The sequence below is a fragment of the Salvia hispanica genome, chromosome 4, assembly GCF_023119035.1.
Source record: "Salvia hispanica cultivar TCC Black 2014 chromosome 4, UniMelb_Shisp_WGS_1.0, whole genome shotgun sequence".
NCBI classification, from domain to species: domain Eukaryota; kingdom Viridiplantae; phylum Streptophyta; class Magnoliopsida; order Lamiales; family Lamiaceae; genus Salvia; species Salvia hispanica.
In genome coordinates this window covers 33,476,984-33,496,206 of record NC_062968.1, presented here as the reverse complement: position 1 = coordinate 33,496,206, position 19,223 = coordinate 33,476,984, and the positions used below count along the sequence as shown (strand labels likewise).

At 38.3% G+C, this 19,223-nt stretch overlaps 1 protein-coding gene across 1 annotated transcript; it reads right to left on the bottom strand.

Moving 5' to 3' along the window:
- Positions 1 to 72: 72 nt before the first annotated feature.
- On the bottom strand, positions 73 to 2,440 carry LOC125221757 (zinc finger CCCH domain-containing protein 12-like). The gene is made up of 3 exons (XM_048123988.1): positions 2,250 to 2,440; positions 1,001 to 1,770; positions 73 to 536 (listed from the first exon to the last, which is right to left on the bottom strand). The coding sequence occupies exons 1-3, from the start codon at positions 2,324 to 2,326 to the stop codon at positions 283 to 285; spliced, it is 1,101 nt and encodes a 366-aa protein (XP_047979945.1). The 5' UTR covers positions 2,327 to 2,440; the 3' UTR covers positions 73 to 282.
- Between the last annotated feature and the right edge of the window lie 16,783 nt (positions 2,441 to 19,223).

Below are 19,223 nucleotides of genomic sequence, written 5' to 3'. Positions count from 1 at the left end.
CATCTAGAACACCAAGAAATTTACTTTCTCAACCAAAACTTAAATAAAAAAACCATTCCGAAAACAAGCATATGAAAATTGCCAACAAATACACAAACAGATGAAACAGTCTCGTGACAGTAAGAAAGGGAAAAATGCTACGAAATACAAAAACCAGCCGGAAGAACTTCCAGACTGTGAACGACGTTCTTTATTCTGCAGAGCAACATCCGATACAATAGTTCTTATAACTGCCTTTATTCAGCGAAGAAAACCAGCAGATTCTATCCTCCTCTCTATCCATTAGAGATCGTCAATCCAGTCACCATAGATCTTGCTAATCTTATCAGGGCCTTTCCATTTTTGATTAGGTCTCTGTCCGGTTCTCTGTATCGCGCTGGACAGTCTCTGGGGCGGGATTCCCATATGATAGCCCTCGGTGTGAGGAAGACCTGCAGCGACAGCATCAACTGATGTCCGCACAAGTTGTTTGGCGTCGGGAGTGGATGGATCTTTAGCATCTGAGTCTGTTGCTCCTCCACCGAAGTTGTGTAGTTCTGTTATTTGTAAGAATTCGGAGCTCATCATCAATATAGAGAAATACATAGAAACACACAACAACAGAAGTAAACAACATGAACACCATACCAATTATCAAGATTTTTTTGTGACTGAAATGGTGTAGCATTCTTACATAGTGTGTAACATTCATAATCATTGTGAAACTAACACGTAGACGCACAAAAACGTAAGTGTTTATTCAGGATGACAAAGGGATAGGTCATTGCTAGGATAAGGAAAACAAATTAACACGAGAACAGGTTAAAATGGAACTTATGTAATCGATGTTAGCATTTGTATACCGATCTCCTTTTTCCTTTTCGGTGCATAACTTAAGTAATGAAATATTGAGCTAACTACTGAAAATAAGGGAGTAAATCTACAAGCATACTTATAAATGCAACATAATAAGATTGAAACGAAATAGATGTAAAATTACAACATAAAACAAACGCCATACCTGCAGCACCATGAGCAAAGTGGCATTTGCTTCCAAAAGGGCAGTATCCAGTAAGCTCCCATTTGTTACAAATCCTTGTTTTCCAATTCGAAGGTTTCAGGGTAGGCCCACTCGTGCTGCCTCCATACCCACTACCACCGCCATTGCTGTTGCCAGTGCCAGTGCCACTGCCTGGGCCCAAGCTTATCGCCACACTTTCTCTGGCCTTGGACTGCTCATCATGAAGGAAAGTGCAGTTCTCCCCATATGGGCAGCCTTCCTCGGTGTAGAACTTCTTGCAGTGCCTTCCTTTGTAAGACCTCTGTGTCTCATCACTAACCCCAACAATCGGGATCTGAAACTCCTCCCTTGGTTCAGCTGATGATGCTCGTTCCTCCTCATGTGCTGCCACGATTTCTTGCCAATTATCCGGTGGTTTTCTGAGCTCCTCAACACTGTGCGCGAAATTACAATTGGTGATGTACGGACAAGTCCCAGCCCGGAATTTGCAACACAGTTTAGTTTTGTAAAACATCTTTCCAATGGCTTTTGACCGGTTAGAAGCTGCCCCGTCTCCTGAATTGGAACCCCTTGATCTCTTATTCGGTGGCTCACTTCCTGCACGAGCCCCATCATAGCTCGAGTTTGAATTGGTGTCGAATGAGGCTTCTCCGTTCCACATCCCATAGTCATCCTCTGTGGCCCAAACTGCTTGATCAACGAGCCCGGATTCCCAAGTCTCGTTGACAGGATTCTGAGAGCTCCGGGATAGAACATGGACCACATCGCCACTGGATAATCGATTCTCACGACGATAATCCATTTCCAGGAAGATAAAAAAAACTCCCTCTCAACAACAAATGTTTCCCCAAAAGAAAGTATAACTAACTTACACCAAGAAATGTTAATCTCCGAATCCTAACCTTTTTGGGGAGCAGAGAAGAGAATCATAGCTAATCAAAGTGAAACACAAAAGAAACCCTAATCTTGCATTCCTTTACGGAGGCAATACCCACAAAATCACTTAAAAATACAAACTTGAGCTAGAAATAGCAAGAAATTAGAAGAGTGCAAAACTAACACTGAAAATATCCAAAACTAATCTACTTTGCTCATCTCTAATTTCACATACAAACATCATCAAGAAGCTGCTTTATTTACACCACGGCAAAACAAGCTAAAATCCTAATACAAAATGGCTAAAAATTCAATCTTTACTTAGAAAAAACAGCAAACACCAGGATAAAAGGGTAAATTGAAGATTTCTCACCAAAATTCAAAGTGGCCTCGAGATCTCGGATGCTGAAGGTTGAAGCTACTAATTTCAAGAAAGTAGTCCCTATACATATTCTAGGTAGTAGATAATGTAGTGAATTCAGATAAATTTATCAAAATAAAGATGGGAATAATTGTGGCGAAGTTAAAGATTTGATTTTTGTTAATTGATCAGACAGTTGGAGGACAAACTAAGGAAGTAATCAGTTAAATAATCTATTTGTGTCTTAATACATCTATTTACTCGGATATTGCAACTTGCAAGAACTAAATATCTATGTAAGCTAAAAAAATTATAAACATTTGGTTGGACACATGTTTAAAGCTAGCATAATTGATAACGTGAAAAGAAAAAAAAATTATATATACTAGTAAAAATAGTATTAATGGAGAATGAAATCTAAGTACATTAATATTAATGTAATGGAGTTAGAAAGTTTATACTACTATTACTTCTCAGAAATAAATTAAAAAAATAATTTATACTTTTTAAGGGACGAAGAAAATATATAATAGTAATTATTTATTTTATGTGAAATGCCGTCTTTGTGTGTGTTATAGATTAATACAGAAAATAGTTACTCATTATACATGTAGAAAGGTACTTTTATTCGTATGATTAAAATAAGGCCGTAATAATCCGGACATACAATCTTAAATTTATTTCACTTTGTCATTTTTACACGTCCATCATTATTTTATTTAATTCCATTTTTATTATACTATATATCCTTAATTCTATAATTTGGAACTCTGTAATTTTTTCTGTACGAATTTAAAAAGATTGAACAAATATGAGCCGTGTTATTTTTCTCTAATATTCATTCTATCCAACGACACAAATCCATTTTAATTCCATTGTATATGTTTAACTTTTTTTAAATATAATTTTTATACATTCATTCCACGTTGCATTTTTTTTCAATTCCACAATATAAGTACTAGTTTTTTATGCAAAATAAGTACTAGTTTTTTATGCAATTTCAATTGGAATTATAAATTGAAATTTAGGATGTTTGATGGGCCAAAGAAATTGTTATATTTGAGTCATTCAAAATATAGTTTTTTTTTTGGTAAAGAAAATATACTGAGTATGTATATAATTGTTCATTTCCGATAATATTATCGTCGATCAATTAGAAGTAACTGGGCATTCGTCTTCAATAATCATATTGTGCAATCAAATACACACATATATGATGTCGACAAGCACTTCCCGAAACCACGAACACATCGTATCTTTGATGATCAAAAAATGTGTTTGCAGAACGTTAAATGCTCGTTCTAAGTCTTTACACTCCTAGTGTTCATATCTTTTGGTCCAGACTTTAGGAACCAATGGATGTTGGATATAAAGTAATCATTGGTTCGTTAAATCAATGAAATGAGGTGGTTAGCATCATCATCGTCTAAACTGTTATCGTCGAAGCCATAGTTGAGATTAGAGGTAGCGAATCAAGTATCCGCGAGTACCACCCGATTCGTGTACCTACACTAGAAATGCAAATGCAACCCCACCCCAACTCGATCCGACTGTGCATTTGGATTACCCAAATACCCGATGCGAGTGACCGTATCCAATTAATCAGTATCCGAATATCAAAAATAATTATTTTACAATATTTTTTTTAATATTTCTTCTAACTTTACACTTATTATTCAAATCATTAAATCAGTATGCCATTAGGCCACTTCATACACGGAGATATATCCAAAAACTTTTTTCGGAAATAACATTAAACAATTCTATTCATGCTCAAGAGTATTATGTCCATGTAAGATTGTGAAAATAAGAGGTGGGGCAATAGTAATTAATAATAAATCTAAAAATGAAAAAACAAATCATAGTGCTTTCAATACCGTTAAATTTGAATCTTCAAAGATAGTAATATATAAAAGGTAATAAATCAATTGCAGATGGCTGATATATGTTTACAGGGACCTCAATTTATTAACTGTAGATTCTTCACTTGGATTACAGGCTTACTGCAATTAATCTGATGTGTATTTCTTCCCTATTTAAACTGCATCATTGTAACCCTACTTGCTCATCTCTCTCTGTCTGTTTTTTATTCTATTTTTCAATCGCAAGAATAACTTTTTATTCTTTTTTTTCGATTGCAAGAATCTGTTTTTTTACCTATGTTATGTGCTAGAGTTGCCTTCCAAGTGTTTTTTATCGTCTCATGAATTATGACATACCATATTTGCATCAGATTTAAACCATTTATAGCTATCTTCCTTGTTATAGAACTAAAATTTCAAAAATATATTTGCTGTCGCAAGCATTCTGCTGGTTTACATGTCCAAGACTCTCCTTACTCACAAATGATAAAATTTAGACCTGACTGGATTTCTTAGGCAAAAGTTGCAATGCTGGGTGAGGTTTAGCTAATGTAGTTTACAGAATACGTACAGTTTTCATGGTTAAGAGAATTGCTTCTTTATCCAAACAGTTCCAATTTCTGTACGTATTTCTTTACATTAGCTATGTTTTAGCCACCTTTGATAAGTTTTGCCTAAGAAAACCAGTCTGGTCTATCTATGTCGTCTGTGAAGGAGGAATCATGAGTCGTAAATGCTTTATAATATATGAGGAATCAGTTTGAGTCGTAAATGCTTTATATGAGGAATCAGTTTATGCTGTAACATGTGTGGTATAAAATCTTTCAATTGTTTTTGCTTCCTGCTACCCCTGAAATCTGACAAAGCCATGGTCAAATAAATTAATTTCATAATTAAATTATAGTAGTGATTTCTAATTTTGATAAATTTGTTCTTAATTCACTCTTTATGTAAAATTAACAATTTTTATTTATGGAGTTTATGGTTTATTTCTCTAACTTTAAACTTTTGTAAATATAAGAAGGGGACATATTGTTCAAAGTGAGCTGCGATTCTCAAGCTACATATTTTGACGCTGCATTCAAGCAGAAAAAATGAGAGTTTACTACGAAGATGATATTCAAGATGCGCAGTTTAATTAATTTAGTAGGAGCGACGTAGGAAGCAATGAAGAAGAGGCATCAGAGTTGAAATACGACAACGATATTTATTACTGTGTCCGACCCCCAAATTCCTTTTTCTGGATCCGTCACTAGATGTCGGCAAGCACTTCCTAAATCCACAAACGCCTCGTACCTTTGATGATTACAACTTGTGTTTGCAGAACGTCAAATGCTCGTTCTACTTATTTACACTCTTGGTGCACGTATCTTCCAGTCCGAACTTTAGGAATCAATGAATGAAGCATATAAAGTAAGAGAGAGGTAGAAGGAAAAAGTAATTGTAGTATTTTAAGTGTAGAATGAGGCTCAACTCATTAGAGAGAAATAATTATAAAAAAAATAAAAGTGTATTATTTTTATGAGGCGAACGAAAATGAAAAAAGTTTATATTTTTATAAGATAGATGGAGTACTATGATTTTTGATTTCATATAAATCAGGTTTTATTATGTTACATGTAAACAATTATATTAAAGAATATGATGATTCATTATTCTCTTTTTTTTGAGTTCGAGTTCACCCATAATAAGATTTTTAAAATTCTATTTATTTATTAATGAAAAATCATTAAGTTCGTTATTATCTACAGTTTGCCCTATGATTTTTGTAATTTAAAGTGGAAATTTCACTAAGATTGTCAAAATAGAAATGGGGCAATTGTAATTAATTGTTAATCAACAAATAAAAAATCAAATCATAGTGCTTTTAAGAAAGTAGAAATGGGGCAAATGTAATTAATTGAAGCTACTAATTTCAAGAAAGTAGTCCCTTCACATATTCTAGGTAGTAGATAATGTAGTGAATTCAGATAAATTTATCAGAATAAAGAAGGGTTTGTAAATCAGACAGTTGGATGACAAACTGAGGAAGTAATATGTTAAAAACTTAGGGCGTGTTCACCTTTTTGTTATAGCCAGATAAGGCCTCATTTCTGTCCAATTTAGAGCGTTCACCTTCAATGTATTTAATCTTGCTGGCCCTAGAGATACACCAGGCCCGCACTGTACCTTGAAGAAATAGCCATTTTTCAATTCTTTCAAAAAGGGTGGTAATTATATCTCCATCGATCTATGAGTCCAGAATTGACTGTGAATTTCCTTCTTTACCCATGCATTTTGGCTTCTGCAACCAGCCACCGCCACTCTCTCTCCACTCTTCTCTCTCTGATTTCTTCTTCTTCCTTCTGTTGCATGCATGAATTTATCATGAATGCAACGAGCGCGACCTTGCGTGGGTGAGGGAGCGTATTATCTTACGTAAGCAATAAAGATGAGATGGAGTAATAAGGCACATGAAGGCACATGGTGTTATCCCAATCAGCTTGCTTAGGTGGAGGGTGACGTGGAGAAATGCAAAACGCATGAGGAGTGAAGGGTATTTATAGAAGAGGCCACCACCTTTATCGGCATGTTGAGAGTGTGATTGCTCGTGAGCATTGGGTCGTGGATCCATCGCATCTATCCCATTTTCATATCTCTGTTCTTAGATTTCCTCTGTTTGTTATCATTTGCTGATCGTTGTTGCTTGTTATCGGAATTCTCATTAATATAGCTCATTTTCGTTGTTTATTATCCATCAATTTGTGTGATTGCTTATTATTATCGTTGGATTTACGTGATATCGATCAAAATCGGGAAGTCTCGAGCTAAGATCGTATCAAGTGGTATTCAGAGCCCTAGATTCCGGGCGGGTTCGGTGACACGGGGGTTAGAAATGGAGAAGAAGATGGTAGACATGATTGAAGAACGGATGAGCGAAATGATGGATCAATTCGCGGTGAAACAAGGGGAGAAAGTAGAGGCGATGATTCAGGCGAGCGTAGAGAAGATGACACAAGCGTTCACTGCAATTAGCTTGCAGAATCACCATAATGCGTTGAAATCAAAGGGGGAAGGATCTGGTAGTGGTGCGACTGTGATTCATGGAAATACTGTGAATTCCAATGAGGAACAGGATGAGTGGGATCGATCCACACGCTACGAATTTCCCAAATTTGATGGCGTTGGGTTTGAAGGATGGGTAATGCGTGCGGAGTACTTTTTCGAAGTAGCAAGGGTACCAGAGAGGAAGCGGGTGAAGGTAGCGGCGATCCACCTTGAGGGGAAGGCGATGCAATGGCATAAGGGGTTTGCAGGCTTACATGGTGATGTAGCAAATGTTGACTGGGGATATTATATCTCGGCATTATCCGCTCGCTTTGGTGAGCATGCTTTTGAAGATCCGCTGGCTGATTTGAGAAACCTGAAACAAGTGGGCACCCTACAACAATACATGGATGAGTTCGACGAATTGTATCCACGGGCAGAGATTAAGGAAGGTCAGGCGCTCAGTTTCTTCTTGTCTGGGTTGGTGGATGAGCTACAAATGCCAGTTCGTATGTTCAAGCCAAAAAATCTGGCAGATGCTTATTCCTTAGCTAAACTCCAAGAGCTCATGGTGAAGGCCTTAGGAGGGAAAGCCAGAGGAACACAGAGTGGAGGATCATCATTTGGGAGTCACTACTCGAACACTAAGCCATTGGCTGTGACAGCAACAAGCTCTAAACAACAAGGTGCAATTGGAAGTTGGAGTAATGGGGGTAACAGAGAGGGAAATCGTATGGGAGTCAGAGCAAGTACCAATCTCTCACCGAAGGAAATAGAGGAAAAGAAAGCGAGGAAGGAGTGTTTTTGGTGTACAGAGAAGTTCATTCCGAACCACCATTGTGCTAGGAGGAAATCATTTGTAATTCAAATGTTGGAACAAATAATGCAAGAGGATGAGGAGAAGGAGCAGCCGGATGAAAAGGGTGAAGAGGAGGATGATGGCATTGATCTACAGCTTTCTCTACATGCAGTATGGGGAAGAGAGGGCTCCCAGATCATGAGAGTAAGAGGAGTATGTCAGAAAAGACCTCTGAGGATACTGATTGACACTGGAAGCACACATAACTTCTTAAGTACCAAGGTGGCTGGGAAGATTAAATGTGAATTGGTGGAGGTGACTCCTCGAGCTGTAGAGGTGGCAAATGGACAAGTCTTGCAATGCACTCACAAATGCAGTGAACTGGAGTGGGAGATGCAGGGGTACTTATTTCACTCGGAGGCCCACATCATCACACTGGAGTCTTATGATTTAATTCTTGGGGGGCAGTGGTTATCTACATTGGGGGAAATTAGGTGGAATTTTGATAAGATGAGCATGAAGTTTGTGTTAGAAGGAGTGGAGGTGGCTTTATAGGGAGAAACGTGGTCTTCAAAAAATGAGCAGTTACATGCTTTACACGTTTTAAATCCTCAAGAGGATGATATAGTTGATAGCAAACTGAGCTTGCTCATACCAACTGTGGAAGGAATTTCTGGTGGCTGTTGTGAGCTAAAAATGGAGGAGAGTTGGAAGGAATTAGATCAGATCTTAATGGAGTTTGAGGAATTATTTAAGGAGCCAAAAGGCCTTCCACCACAAAGGGAACAAGATCACAGAATAACACTCAAGGAAGGGGTTGATGCAGTGAATATCCGGCCTTACAAATATGTTGCTAAGCAAAAGGACCTTATAGAGACCATGGTGAAAGAGATGTTAGATTCTGGAGTGATAAGGCATAGCAGCAGCCCTTTTGCAAGTCCTATTGTGTTGGTCAGAAAGAAGGATTCATCTTGGAGACTCTGTGTTGATTACAGATCACTCAATGCCATGACTATTAAGGATAAATATCCCATTCCGGTTATTGAGGAGCTACTGGATGAGTTAGGGGGAGCTCAGTGGTTTTCTAAGATTGATTTACGTTCTGGATATTGCCAGGTAAGGATGGCAACTGAGGATATTCCTAAAATAGCTTTTAAAACACATGAGGGGCATTATGAATTCCTAGTCATGCCCTTTGGATTGACTAATGCACCGGCTACCTTTCAAAATCTCATGAATACGGTGTTCAGAGAATTCCTAAGGAAATTTGTCTTGGTCTTCTTTGATGACATATTAATTTACAGTAGCTGTAAGAAGGAGCATGAGCAACACCTATCCATGGTTTTTACTGTAATGAGGCAACACCAGTTGGTAGCTAAGCGGTCGAAATGCACATTTGGCTATAATAAGGTGGAGTATCTAGGCCACATAATATCTCAAGAGGGTGTATCTACTGATGGGGGAAAGGTGGAGGCAGTGAAGAGTTGGCCTCGGCCTAAATCTATCAAACATGTGCGTAGCTTCTTGGGCCTCACTGGATATTATAGAAGGTTTGTCCAAAACTATGGTGTGATAGCACGACCCTTAGTTAACATTATTAGAGGTGAAGGATTCAAGTGGTCTGAAGAGGCTCAGTCAGCCTTTGAGCAACTAAAATTGGCTATGATCTCTGCTCCTGTGTTAGCACTCCCTAACTTTGCTAAAGATTTTGTAGTAGAAACGGATGCTTCTGGGGTTGGTATAGGAGCTGTTTTGATGCAAGAGGGGCACCCGATAGCATATATCAGTAAAGCCTTATCAGTAAAATATCAATCACTTTCAGTATATGAGAAGGAGCTTCTTGCTATCTTGTTGGCTGTTAAAAAGTGGTATCACTATCTCCAATGTAGGAAGTTTGTTATCCTCACTGATCATCAAAGTCTAAAGTATTTGTTGGAGCAGAAACTCACCACACCAACACAACAAGCATGGATGGCAAAATTAATGCACTTTGACTATGAAATAAGGTATAAAAAGGGGATTGATAATTCTGCAGTTGATGCTCTTTCTCGAGTACCTGAGCCTATGGTGTATGCACTTGCCTCTTATATTATTCCCTTGGAGCTCATTACAAAAATTAAGGCATCCTGGCCTAAGGACTCTCAAGTGCAGAAGCTGATTAATGATAAACAGCAAGACCCTGCCTCTCATTCCCACTTCAGCTGGAATAATGGTGAGTTACGAAGGAAGGGAAAGTTGGTGGTAGGGAATGACTTACAACTAAAAGCTCAGATACTTTCCTTGTTCCACAACTCAGCCACTGCAGGTCACTCCGGTTCCTTAGGAACGTACAAAAGAATTGCAGCTGTTCTCTATTGGCCAAAACTGAGGAAGGATGTTAGAGAGTTCGTGCGATTGTGTGTTACTTGTCAACGGTACAAGCCAGGGAATGAACCACCTGCAGGTTTATTGCAGCCACTACCCATTCCAGCTGCCATCTTCACAGACCTCACCATGGATTTCATAGAAGCTCTGCCTACTTCAAGAGGTAAAAATACTATTTTTGTGGTGGTGGACCGGTTAAGTAAATATGCACATTTTATGGCGTTGGCGCATCCCTTTACAGCAAAAGATGTGGCTGAGGTCTTTCTCAACTATGTGTATAAACTACATGGGATGCCGGTTAAAATTGTGAGTGATCGAGGGTCTGTTTTTGTTGGGGTGTTCTGGAGGGAGTTTCTGGGTCTACTTGGTGTGGAGCTGTTATATTCCATGGCCTACCATCCGGAGACTGATGGCCAATCCGAGGTTGTCAATCGATGCCTTCAATGCTACTTGAGGTGTTCGGTGGGAGAGAAACCGCATTCATGGAGTCAATGGTTGGGGCTTGCAGAGTATTGGTATAACACATCCTATCATTCCAGTATTAAAATGACCCCTTTTGAGGCTCTCTATGGGTTCACTCCTCCCTTACATGTCCCTTATTTACCTGGTGAATCTAATGTAGAAGCTGTGGACATTACTCTTCGTGACAGAGAGGAGATGATTGCTATATTGAAACAGAACTTGCAGAGGGCGGCTGACCGAATAAGGAAACAGGCAGACAAAGGCGAGAGTGACAAGGAGTATGATATTGGTGATTGGGTATGGTTGAAACTACAAGCTTACAGATCTATTCGAGGTCAACACCAGAAGTTCGAACCAAAATTCTTCGGGCCCTACCAGGTGATCGACCGCATTGGGTTAGTGGCATACAAATTAAATTTACCACCTTCGGCCTCCATCCACAATGTGTTTCATGTCTCTTTACTGCGCCCGGCGTCGGCCCCAACTGATCCAGTTCCAGACCTCCCACCTATATCCTACATTAAGGACGATGTTCCCCAAGCTATTCTCGATAGGAAGATGGTTAAACGCCATAATCAAGATGTGACGAAATGGCTCATACATTGGGAAGGTAGGTCCCCGGCTGATGCTTCGTGGGAATTCGCGGATGTGATAAACGAGCGGTTCCCATGGTTCCTTGAGGACAAGGAACCTTAAGAGGAGGGCATTGTTGCATGCATGAATTTATCATGAATGCAACGAGCGCGACCTTGCGTGGGTGAGGGAGCGTATTATCTTACGTAAGCAATAAAGATGAGATGGAGTAATAAGGCACATGAAGGCACATGGTGTTATCTCAATCAGCTTGCTTAGGTGGAGGGTGACGTGGAGAAATGCAAAACGCATGAGGAGTGAAGGGTATTTATAGAAGAGGCCACCACCTTTATCGGCATGTTGAGAGTGTGATTGCTCGTGAGCATTGGGTCGTGGATCCATCGCATCTATCCCATTTTCATATCTCTGTTCTTAGATTTCCTCTGTTTGTTATCATTTGCTGATCGTTGTTGCTTGTTATCGGAATTCTCATTAATATAGCTCCTTTTCGTTGTTTATTATCCATCAATTTGTGTGATTGCTTATTATTATCGTTGGATTTACGTGATATCGATCAAAATCGGGAAGTCTCGAGCTAAGATCGTATCACCTCCCTGATCTCAATTCCTCTCTCAAATTAATGCTACCAAATTCAAAGAAACAAACGAAGGTCGCCACCGTCTCTGCACTCTCCTCGCACGCCCACGCCGCACCAGTCGTTGCCCACACACCGTCAGACCGCGGACGTATTTTGCTCCGGTTGTGAAACAACGATTTGGCTACAGTTTATGTAAATTACATGGTATGCGATTGTATGAATGCAAATGGATGTTGAGATCGATTTTTGTAGTTTCTGTAAAATAAATGCTATGAACAGCCTCTTATGTGTCATGAAACAAGTGAGGAAAAGTGGCTGACATTGGGGAACTGAGTGAAGAAGATGAGAAAGCTCCTTGTTGGCTTCTGATAAAGAAAACTTAATGGGTCGATTTACAAAACTACTAGTAATTTAGAGATTGCAGATGTTTGTTTGATTGGAAAAGGAAAACAGGAATTGAAAGGGTAGGGGTGGGGTTTCTTCTTCTCGTTGAAATCTGCCAAGAACTTCCATGAGGCAATTTTTCATTCATTAATTTCCTTTTTATTCCACTACTAGTTTGCATAGATCTCAAATTAACAAAAAATATGCTCTAGCACACTCCGCCGTTAGACTATTTTGATTGGGATAATTTTTTGATTTTTTGCTATTTTTTGTTTCAAAGAGGAGTGAGAGAGACAGAAACACAGAGTAAGGGGTATTATCGGCCACCAAAAATTGAAGGAAAAAATTAAATGCAAAATTAAATTTCAAAATATCAAAACTTGGGCTATTTCTAGAATACTGAACAATGGGTTATTGGTTTAATTATGTGGGCCACCCAGCCACATTTCTCATCTAGTTTCAATTCTAGACAAAAGAAATCAAAGAAGGTGAACACACCCTTAAAATTGTCGATACTGACCGATCATTGATTGTTTGTTGTAAATTCAGAGAAGATGATTATATTTACCTAGAGAACTAAATTCTCTATGTACGGTGAAAAAAAAAACAAACTTTTAGTCGAGCACATGTTTAAAGCATAATTAATAAGAGCATCCACGGTAAGAATAGCCCAGTCATAGGCCAACCACTTTTTCTCCCTGTCACGTCAACAACACTAAAAATCCATCTGCCACGTCAGCATTTACTCAAATAAGAATAGGTCAGCCACTAAAAATCCACCTACATTTACGGAATTAAATTTGCGATTAAATTACATAATTAAATTTACGAGACATATATGGGAAAATTCATTCATTTCATTAAAAAAAAGGTATATAGATAAAAAAAAATACATGATTTTATTTTTAAAAAAGGGCTTCCACACACGAGCCCCGCCACTCTCTACTCCTCGTCGTCGCCGCCGCCACCCGGGGTATCTGAGCCCGCGTCTGAACCCCCCACCAGTGCCCTCGAGGCATCCAAATCCACCCGCATGTTCTCGAGCATCGAGTAGAGAAACCTCTTCTCCGTGGGGTCGGTTGCGGCCTTCCACTCTTGGAAGACCGCGAACATCCGTTCCTCCGTTTTTGCACGTGAGAATAAGGTGTACGCGCGTGGGGGGGGGTGCCGAGATGACCTCCCGGGGCGATAGGGGGGATCCTCCTCCTCGCTGCCCGTTGCGCCCGCTTTTGGCCAACCGGGCGAGGGTGACGAGTAGAGGATGGAGGGGACGGAAACTCCTCAGCATCCGGGGGGATGTCGTGGGATCCGCCCATGGCTGCCGCCGCCGTAGTCGCCGGAATAATTCAGCCTCTCGCTTCTTCGGCCACCCAACGTCGCACCCCGCTCGGAACTTCTCGGAGTCCTTCAAAGCAACACATAGCATTCCCAAGGTGAACTCTTATACTTCCCCGGCAAGGGGAACCGACTCTCCGCTATCCTCCGGGCGTCCTCCTCATTCCCGCCCACTAGTCACCTGGCGGAGGGCGTTGGCGTACAACCCCGAAAATCGGCCGACCGCGGCCCCGATCCGTTCCCACCCCTTCCGGCACTCCTCCCCACTGTAGTCCTTCCCGTGTGGGCAGTTCTTCCTGGGGCAGACCGCTCTAATCTTCGCCCACATGTTGACGACCCGTTGGTTGTTCGCGCCCAGCGGATCGTCGCAAACCGACAACCACGCCTTGGCCACGCCGGCGTACTCATCCTCCGTCCACTTCCTCCGCGTGGGGATGTCGTCAACAGCGGGCTGCGATGACTCGCCGACCACCTTGGCCTTCCCTTGGCCTTCTTCTTCTTCGGCGCAGCCCGTCCCGCTGGAACGGGAGTGTCCGACTCCCCGAGATCGATCCCCATCTCATGCAATGACAAAAGGTCATTGCCAGTGAACTGCGTCTCCATTTGGGTCGACGTGTGAGACGAAGCCGTCAAAAAATCAAGAGAGGGACGATAGACCGTGTCCCCCCCCCCCCGGTGGCCCCTCGCATCCCGGGATGCATACTGGCTGCATCCCTCCCTCGCCACATCATCTCGTTGGCCGCATCCGGGGCATACCTCCTCACCCCGCCGGCCGCCCGCCACGCCGCCGCCGCACCCCGCCCGACATGCCCCACGACATCCCCCCTGGTTCCCCCCGTGCATCCCCCCCGGCGCTCCAACCATAATCCCCATCAACTGCTGCCAAGGGACGTTAAACCCTGGGCCCATCTGCCCGTCCATCGGCCCCATCCAGATCCCACGGTACCGTGGGAGTCTGAGAGCCGCTCGTCGCCGGATCGACTCGTTGTTGTTGTCCATCGCTTGATATTGCTCTTGTACAGTAAATTTAGAGAGAGAGAAAACTCGTTAAAACAAGTGGTGCAAAATGAAAATGAAACTAAAATCGCGTATATATAGGTTTTCAAAAAAAAATTTAAAAAAAAAACGGAAATTGGCGCTGGCCGATCGGCACGCCACAATGGCGGCCAGCGCATCGGCCATCACCCTCAAATCGGCTAGCCCACGCCGATTTTCTCGCCAATTCTCGGCTGGCCGGTTGCAATAGTTCGGCTAGTCGACCGGCTAGCGACGCGAATCAGCCAGCCGCTATTGTGGATGCCCTAAAGTAAAAAAAAAATAATCTAGTGAAAATAGTGTTAGTGGAAAATAAAATATACTACTGCTAAACTTAAAAAATACTTCATCTGGCACTGTCACTCTTGTTGTGAGCACGTATTTTAAGAAATATAAAGAATAGTGAGTTGGAAAAGTTAGTGGAATATGATTCATTTTTTTATATTAATTTTATAATAAAATGTGAGTGAAGTGAGTTTGTGGAATGTGAGACCTACTTACCATTTATGGTAAAAATAAAGTGTGACTCTTATTGTGGGACATACCAAAATGATAAAATGTGACTCTTATTATGAGACGAAGGGAGTAATTTATATATTTTTAGGGACAAAGAAAATATATAGCATTTGTGTATGTTATAAATCAATACGGAAAATAGTTACTCATTATACATGTAGAAATGTACTTTTAACATCTATTGATTCGGCTATCTAAAATAAGGCCATAACAAGCCGGCCATACAATCTTAAATTTATTTCACTGTCATTTTTATACGTCCATTATTTATTTCATTCCATTTTTTTAGTACGAATTTTTTCTATAATTTCGAACTTTTAATTTTTTCTATATGAATTTTTTTCAAATTGAAGAAACACGAGCCGTGTTATTTTCCTCTAATATTCATTCTATCGTACGACACAAATCCATTTTAATTCCATTGTATATTATATATCTAATATTTTTAAATGTAATTTATATACATTCATTCCACTTTGCATTTTTTTTTCAATTCCACGATAATAGATAATGTATAAGGTCATTTTACAAAATAAATACTTAGTTTTTTATGCAATTTCAATTGGAATTATGAATTGAAATTTAGGATGTTTGATGGGACAAAGATATTTTTATATTTGAGTCATTCAAATATAGTACTCCCTCCGTCCCGCTTAAGATGACATGTTTTCCTTTTTAGTTTGTCCCAACTAAGATGACACATTTCCTTTTTTGGAAACTTTCTCTCTCTAATTAACTAGTTTTAACCCACGTGCGATGCACGACGGAATATTTTTTCGTCATACGATTTCAAATACCTAATTGATTAATTAAAATGAAAAACAGTATAACTATATAAGATATAGAAATAGAAAAATATATTATATAATAACAATTCAATAAATATATACTCCTTAATTCATTTTGCACCTCAGGACATAATATTAAACAAATTTAAAAGGGAATCAAGACAAACATAATTATTTGGATAACGATCAAGTGTTGACACTTTTGAAAAATATGTTTAAAGCAATCATTCATATCTCTCTACCAAAAAAAGTGTAAATCACACTTTTAACAAAATAATAAATTGATAACTCATAATATTCAAGACGTCAAAATTATAACCATAAAAAAAATTCAAATGATTACTACACAAAAATGTACCTAATATTTATTAATTATAATATTTTACTCAACATGATTGCCTATAGATAAACCATATAAAATTCTAATTTTAACAATAGTATTATTAATAAACCAAAATTTGGTAACAGACTATTTTATTTTGTTTGAAAAACTAATTGTTTGATCAACTTGATTTTCTAGGTTATTACAAATATACATATACATGAATTTATATTATAACGCCAGTAATTAATATACAAAAAATAATATATTGAGTAAATATGAAGATAAATAATATGCATGTTTCGAGTTAAAGTTGTTACAATTCTTCCTCTCCAAGAATTGTTAGAAATATAGGAATAAAATTCTCGAATCATATACACACGGTACTCTAACTATTACAATAAAAAAAAACAACAACAATAATTGAAATGTAAATTATAATGAAAGTTATCAAATAAAGCGAACTATAAGTATAGTTGAGATAAACCTCATTTTTGCAAGACAAATTACATCACAATTATTTCTCTCGTATTGACGTAATATCCCCAAAGATGAAACAATTTCCTACTAACGTATATAACATCTCAAATCTGCTAGGCAACGATGAACTTGATGGGGCTCCAAAAATCAAGCAATACAATGTTCCTAAAGTGTACAATAATGTTTAGAGCTTGATATAGAATGGAGATGCTTTTGTTGGTGTATAATTTATCCACAACTCTATGCCTTTTATAAGCATAAAATTAGGACATGAGAGATCATGATATTAAAACATCATAAATTATAAAATTAAGATTATAGATGTTACAAATGTGGAACATCAATTATGTGTGAATTATATTTTGAATTATGGTATAGTAGTCTCGAAAATTTGTTATCTCATTATTCTATTTTAATATTTGTAACCTACGGTTACTCATTTATTAGCTCTTACATGATTATGAAGTTTTCTGTACATAAAACTGTTGATATAAGGTATTGACCAATGATTAAACAAACGGTTAAAATGTGCAGGAGTATAAACACAATTTTTATTGATTCATTTCACAATTCAACAATAATTAAAGAAACGGTCAAAATTTATAACCTGCTGAGTGCTAAAATAGATTCCATGTCTCATAAATATTCAAAATATAATTCAAAACTTGTAAATATTTCAATTCATGCCCAAAATTTATAAATATTCAAATTAAGGCCAAAACTCGCCTTTTATATATGTATAGATACACCTAACCACTTTTTCTCACACCTTTTCTCTCTCCAATTAAAACATTCATCTTTCTTTCTTTCTCTATTTTAATACTTATACCCACATTTTCTCTCTCAAATTAAATACTTTAACCAACAACTCCTAAAATTCCGTGCCGGCTAAGAAATGTGTCATTTTAGCCGGGACGGAGGGAGTACTACTATTGTTTTTTTTAAGTAAAGAAAATATAGTGGGTATGTTTTTAACGTTTATTCCCGATAATATCATGGTCGATCAATTAGGAGTAATTGGACATTCGTCTTCAATAATAATTTTGTGCAATCAAATACACATATATGATGTCGACAAGCACTTCCCGAAACCACAAACACATCGTACCTTTGATGATCGAAAAACGTGTTTGCAGAACGTTAAATGCTCGTTCTAAGTCTTTACACTCCTAGTGTACAAATCTAGTCCAGACTTTAGGAACTAATGGATGGTGGATATAAAGTAATCATTGGTTTGTTACATCAATGAAAATGAGGTGGCTAGCATCATCATAGTCTAAATTGTTATCATCGACGCCATAGTTGAGATTAGAGGTAGCGAATCAAGTATCCACGGGTACCCAACCTGAAAATTTCGCGTACCTGCACTAAAAATGCAAATGCAACCCCGCCCGAACTCGATCCGATAGTGCATTTGGATTAGCCTACCCGATGCGAGTACCTGTACCCAATTATTCAGTATCCGAATATAAAAAATAATTATTTTATAATATGTTTTTATTCCTATATTTCTTCTAACTTGACAATAATAACTCAAATCATTAAACCATGTATACCATTAGGCACTTCATACACGGAGATATCCACCAACTTTTTTCGTAAATACCTTTAAACAATTCTATTCATGGTCAAGAGTAAGGTAAGATTGTGAAAATAAGAGTGGGACAATTGTTATTAATAATAAATCTAATAATGAATAACAAATCACAGTGCTTTCAATACCGTTAAATTTGAATCGTCAAAGATAATATAGAAAAGGTAATAAATCAATTGCCGATGGTCGATATCTGTTTACAGGGACCTCAATTTATTAACTGTAGATTCCTCACTTGAATTAGAGGCTTACTGCAATTAATTTGATGTGTTTTTCTTCCCTATTTAAACTGCATCATTGTAACCCTACTTGTTCATCTCTCTCTGTCTGTTCTTTATTCTTTTTTCAATCGCAAGAACAATTTTTTGTTCTTTTTTTCGATTGCAAGAATCTGCATTTGTGATTGAGTTCTTCTTTGTTGGAATTTTCTGGTTTTATTAGATGTACTTATTTGTTATATACTTGAAAGAATCAGTTTTTATTCTTGTTGCTGCAGCATGACTTGAATCTATATTATTTTGTATGGAAAATCAGGTCAAGAGGGAAAAGGTACGAATTTGTTCAACATAACTAGTAATTACTGAACATGGAAATAAATGTTTTATTTGTTTCAGGATCTAAATTGTTAGTTATTTGAAATTTGCTTTGGCAGCCTCAGTTTCTATCTAAATGACCGACTCTAAATGAATTTTAATGAGGTATAATTTGGTGGTTTCCCTAATTTCTTGCCCTTCTTAGCATATGGTATCTTGTTGTTACAGAGTGAATCTTTTTCCTTCATAACAAACTCACCTATGTGTCCTAAGATTTTCCGGCACCAGTTGGTAAGTTTCCCACTTTGCTATGT

Excerpts from the sequence above, each read along its gene's own strand:
- LOC125221757 (XM_048123988.1), bottom strand. The coding sequence starts at position 2,326 with ATGTATAGGGACTACTTTCTTGAAATTAGTAGCTTCAACCTTCAGCAT. Across the intron at positions 1,771-2,249 it reads CGAGGCCACTTTGAATTTTG|TGGCGATGTGGTCCATGTTC; the intron begins GTGAGAAATCTT and ends TCGATTATCCAG. Across the intron at positions 537-1,000 it reads CTTTGCTCATGGTGCTGCAG|AACTACACAACTTCGGTGGA; the intron begins GTATGGCGTTTG and ends TACAAATAACAG.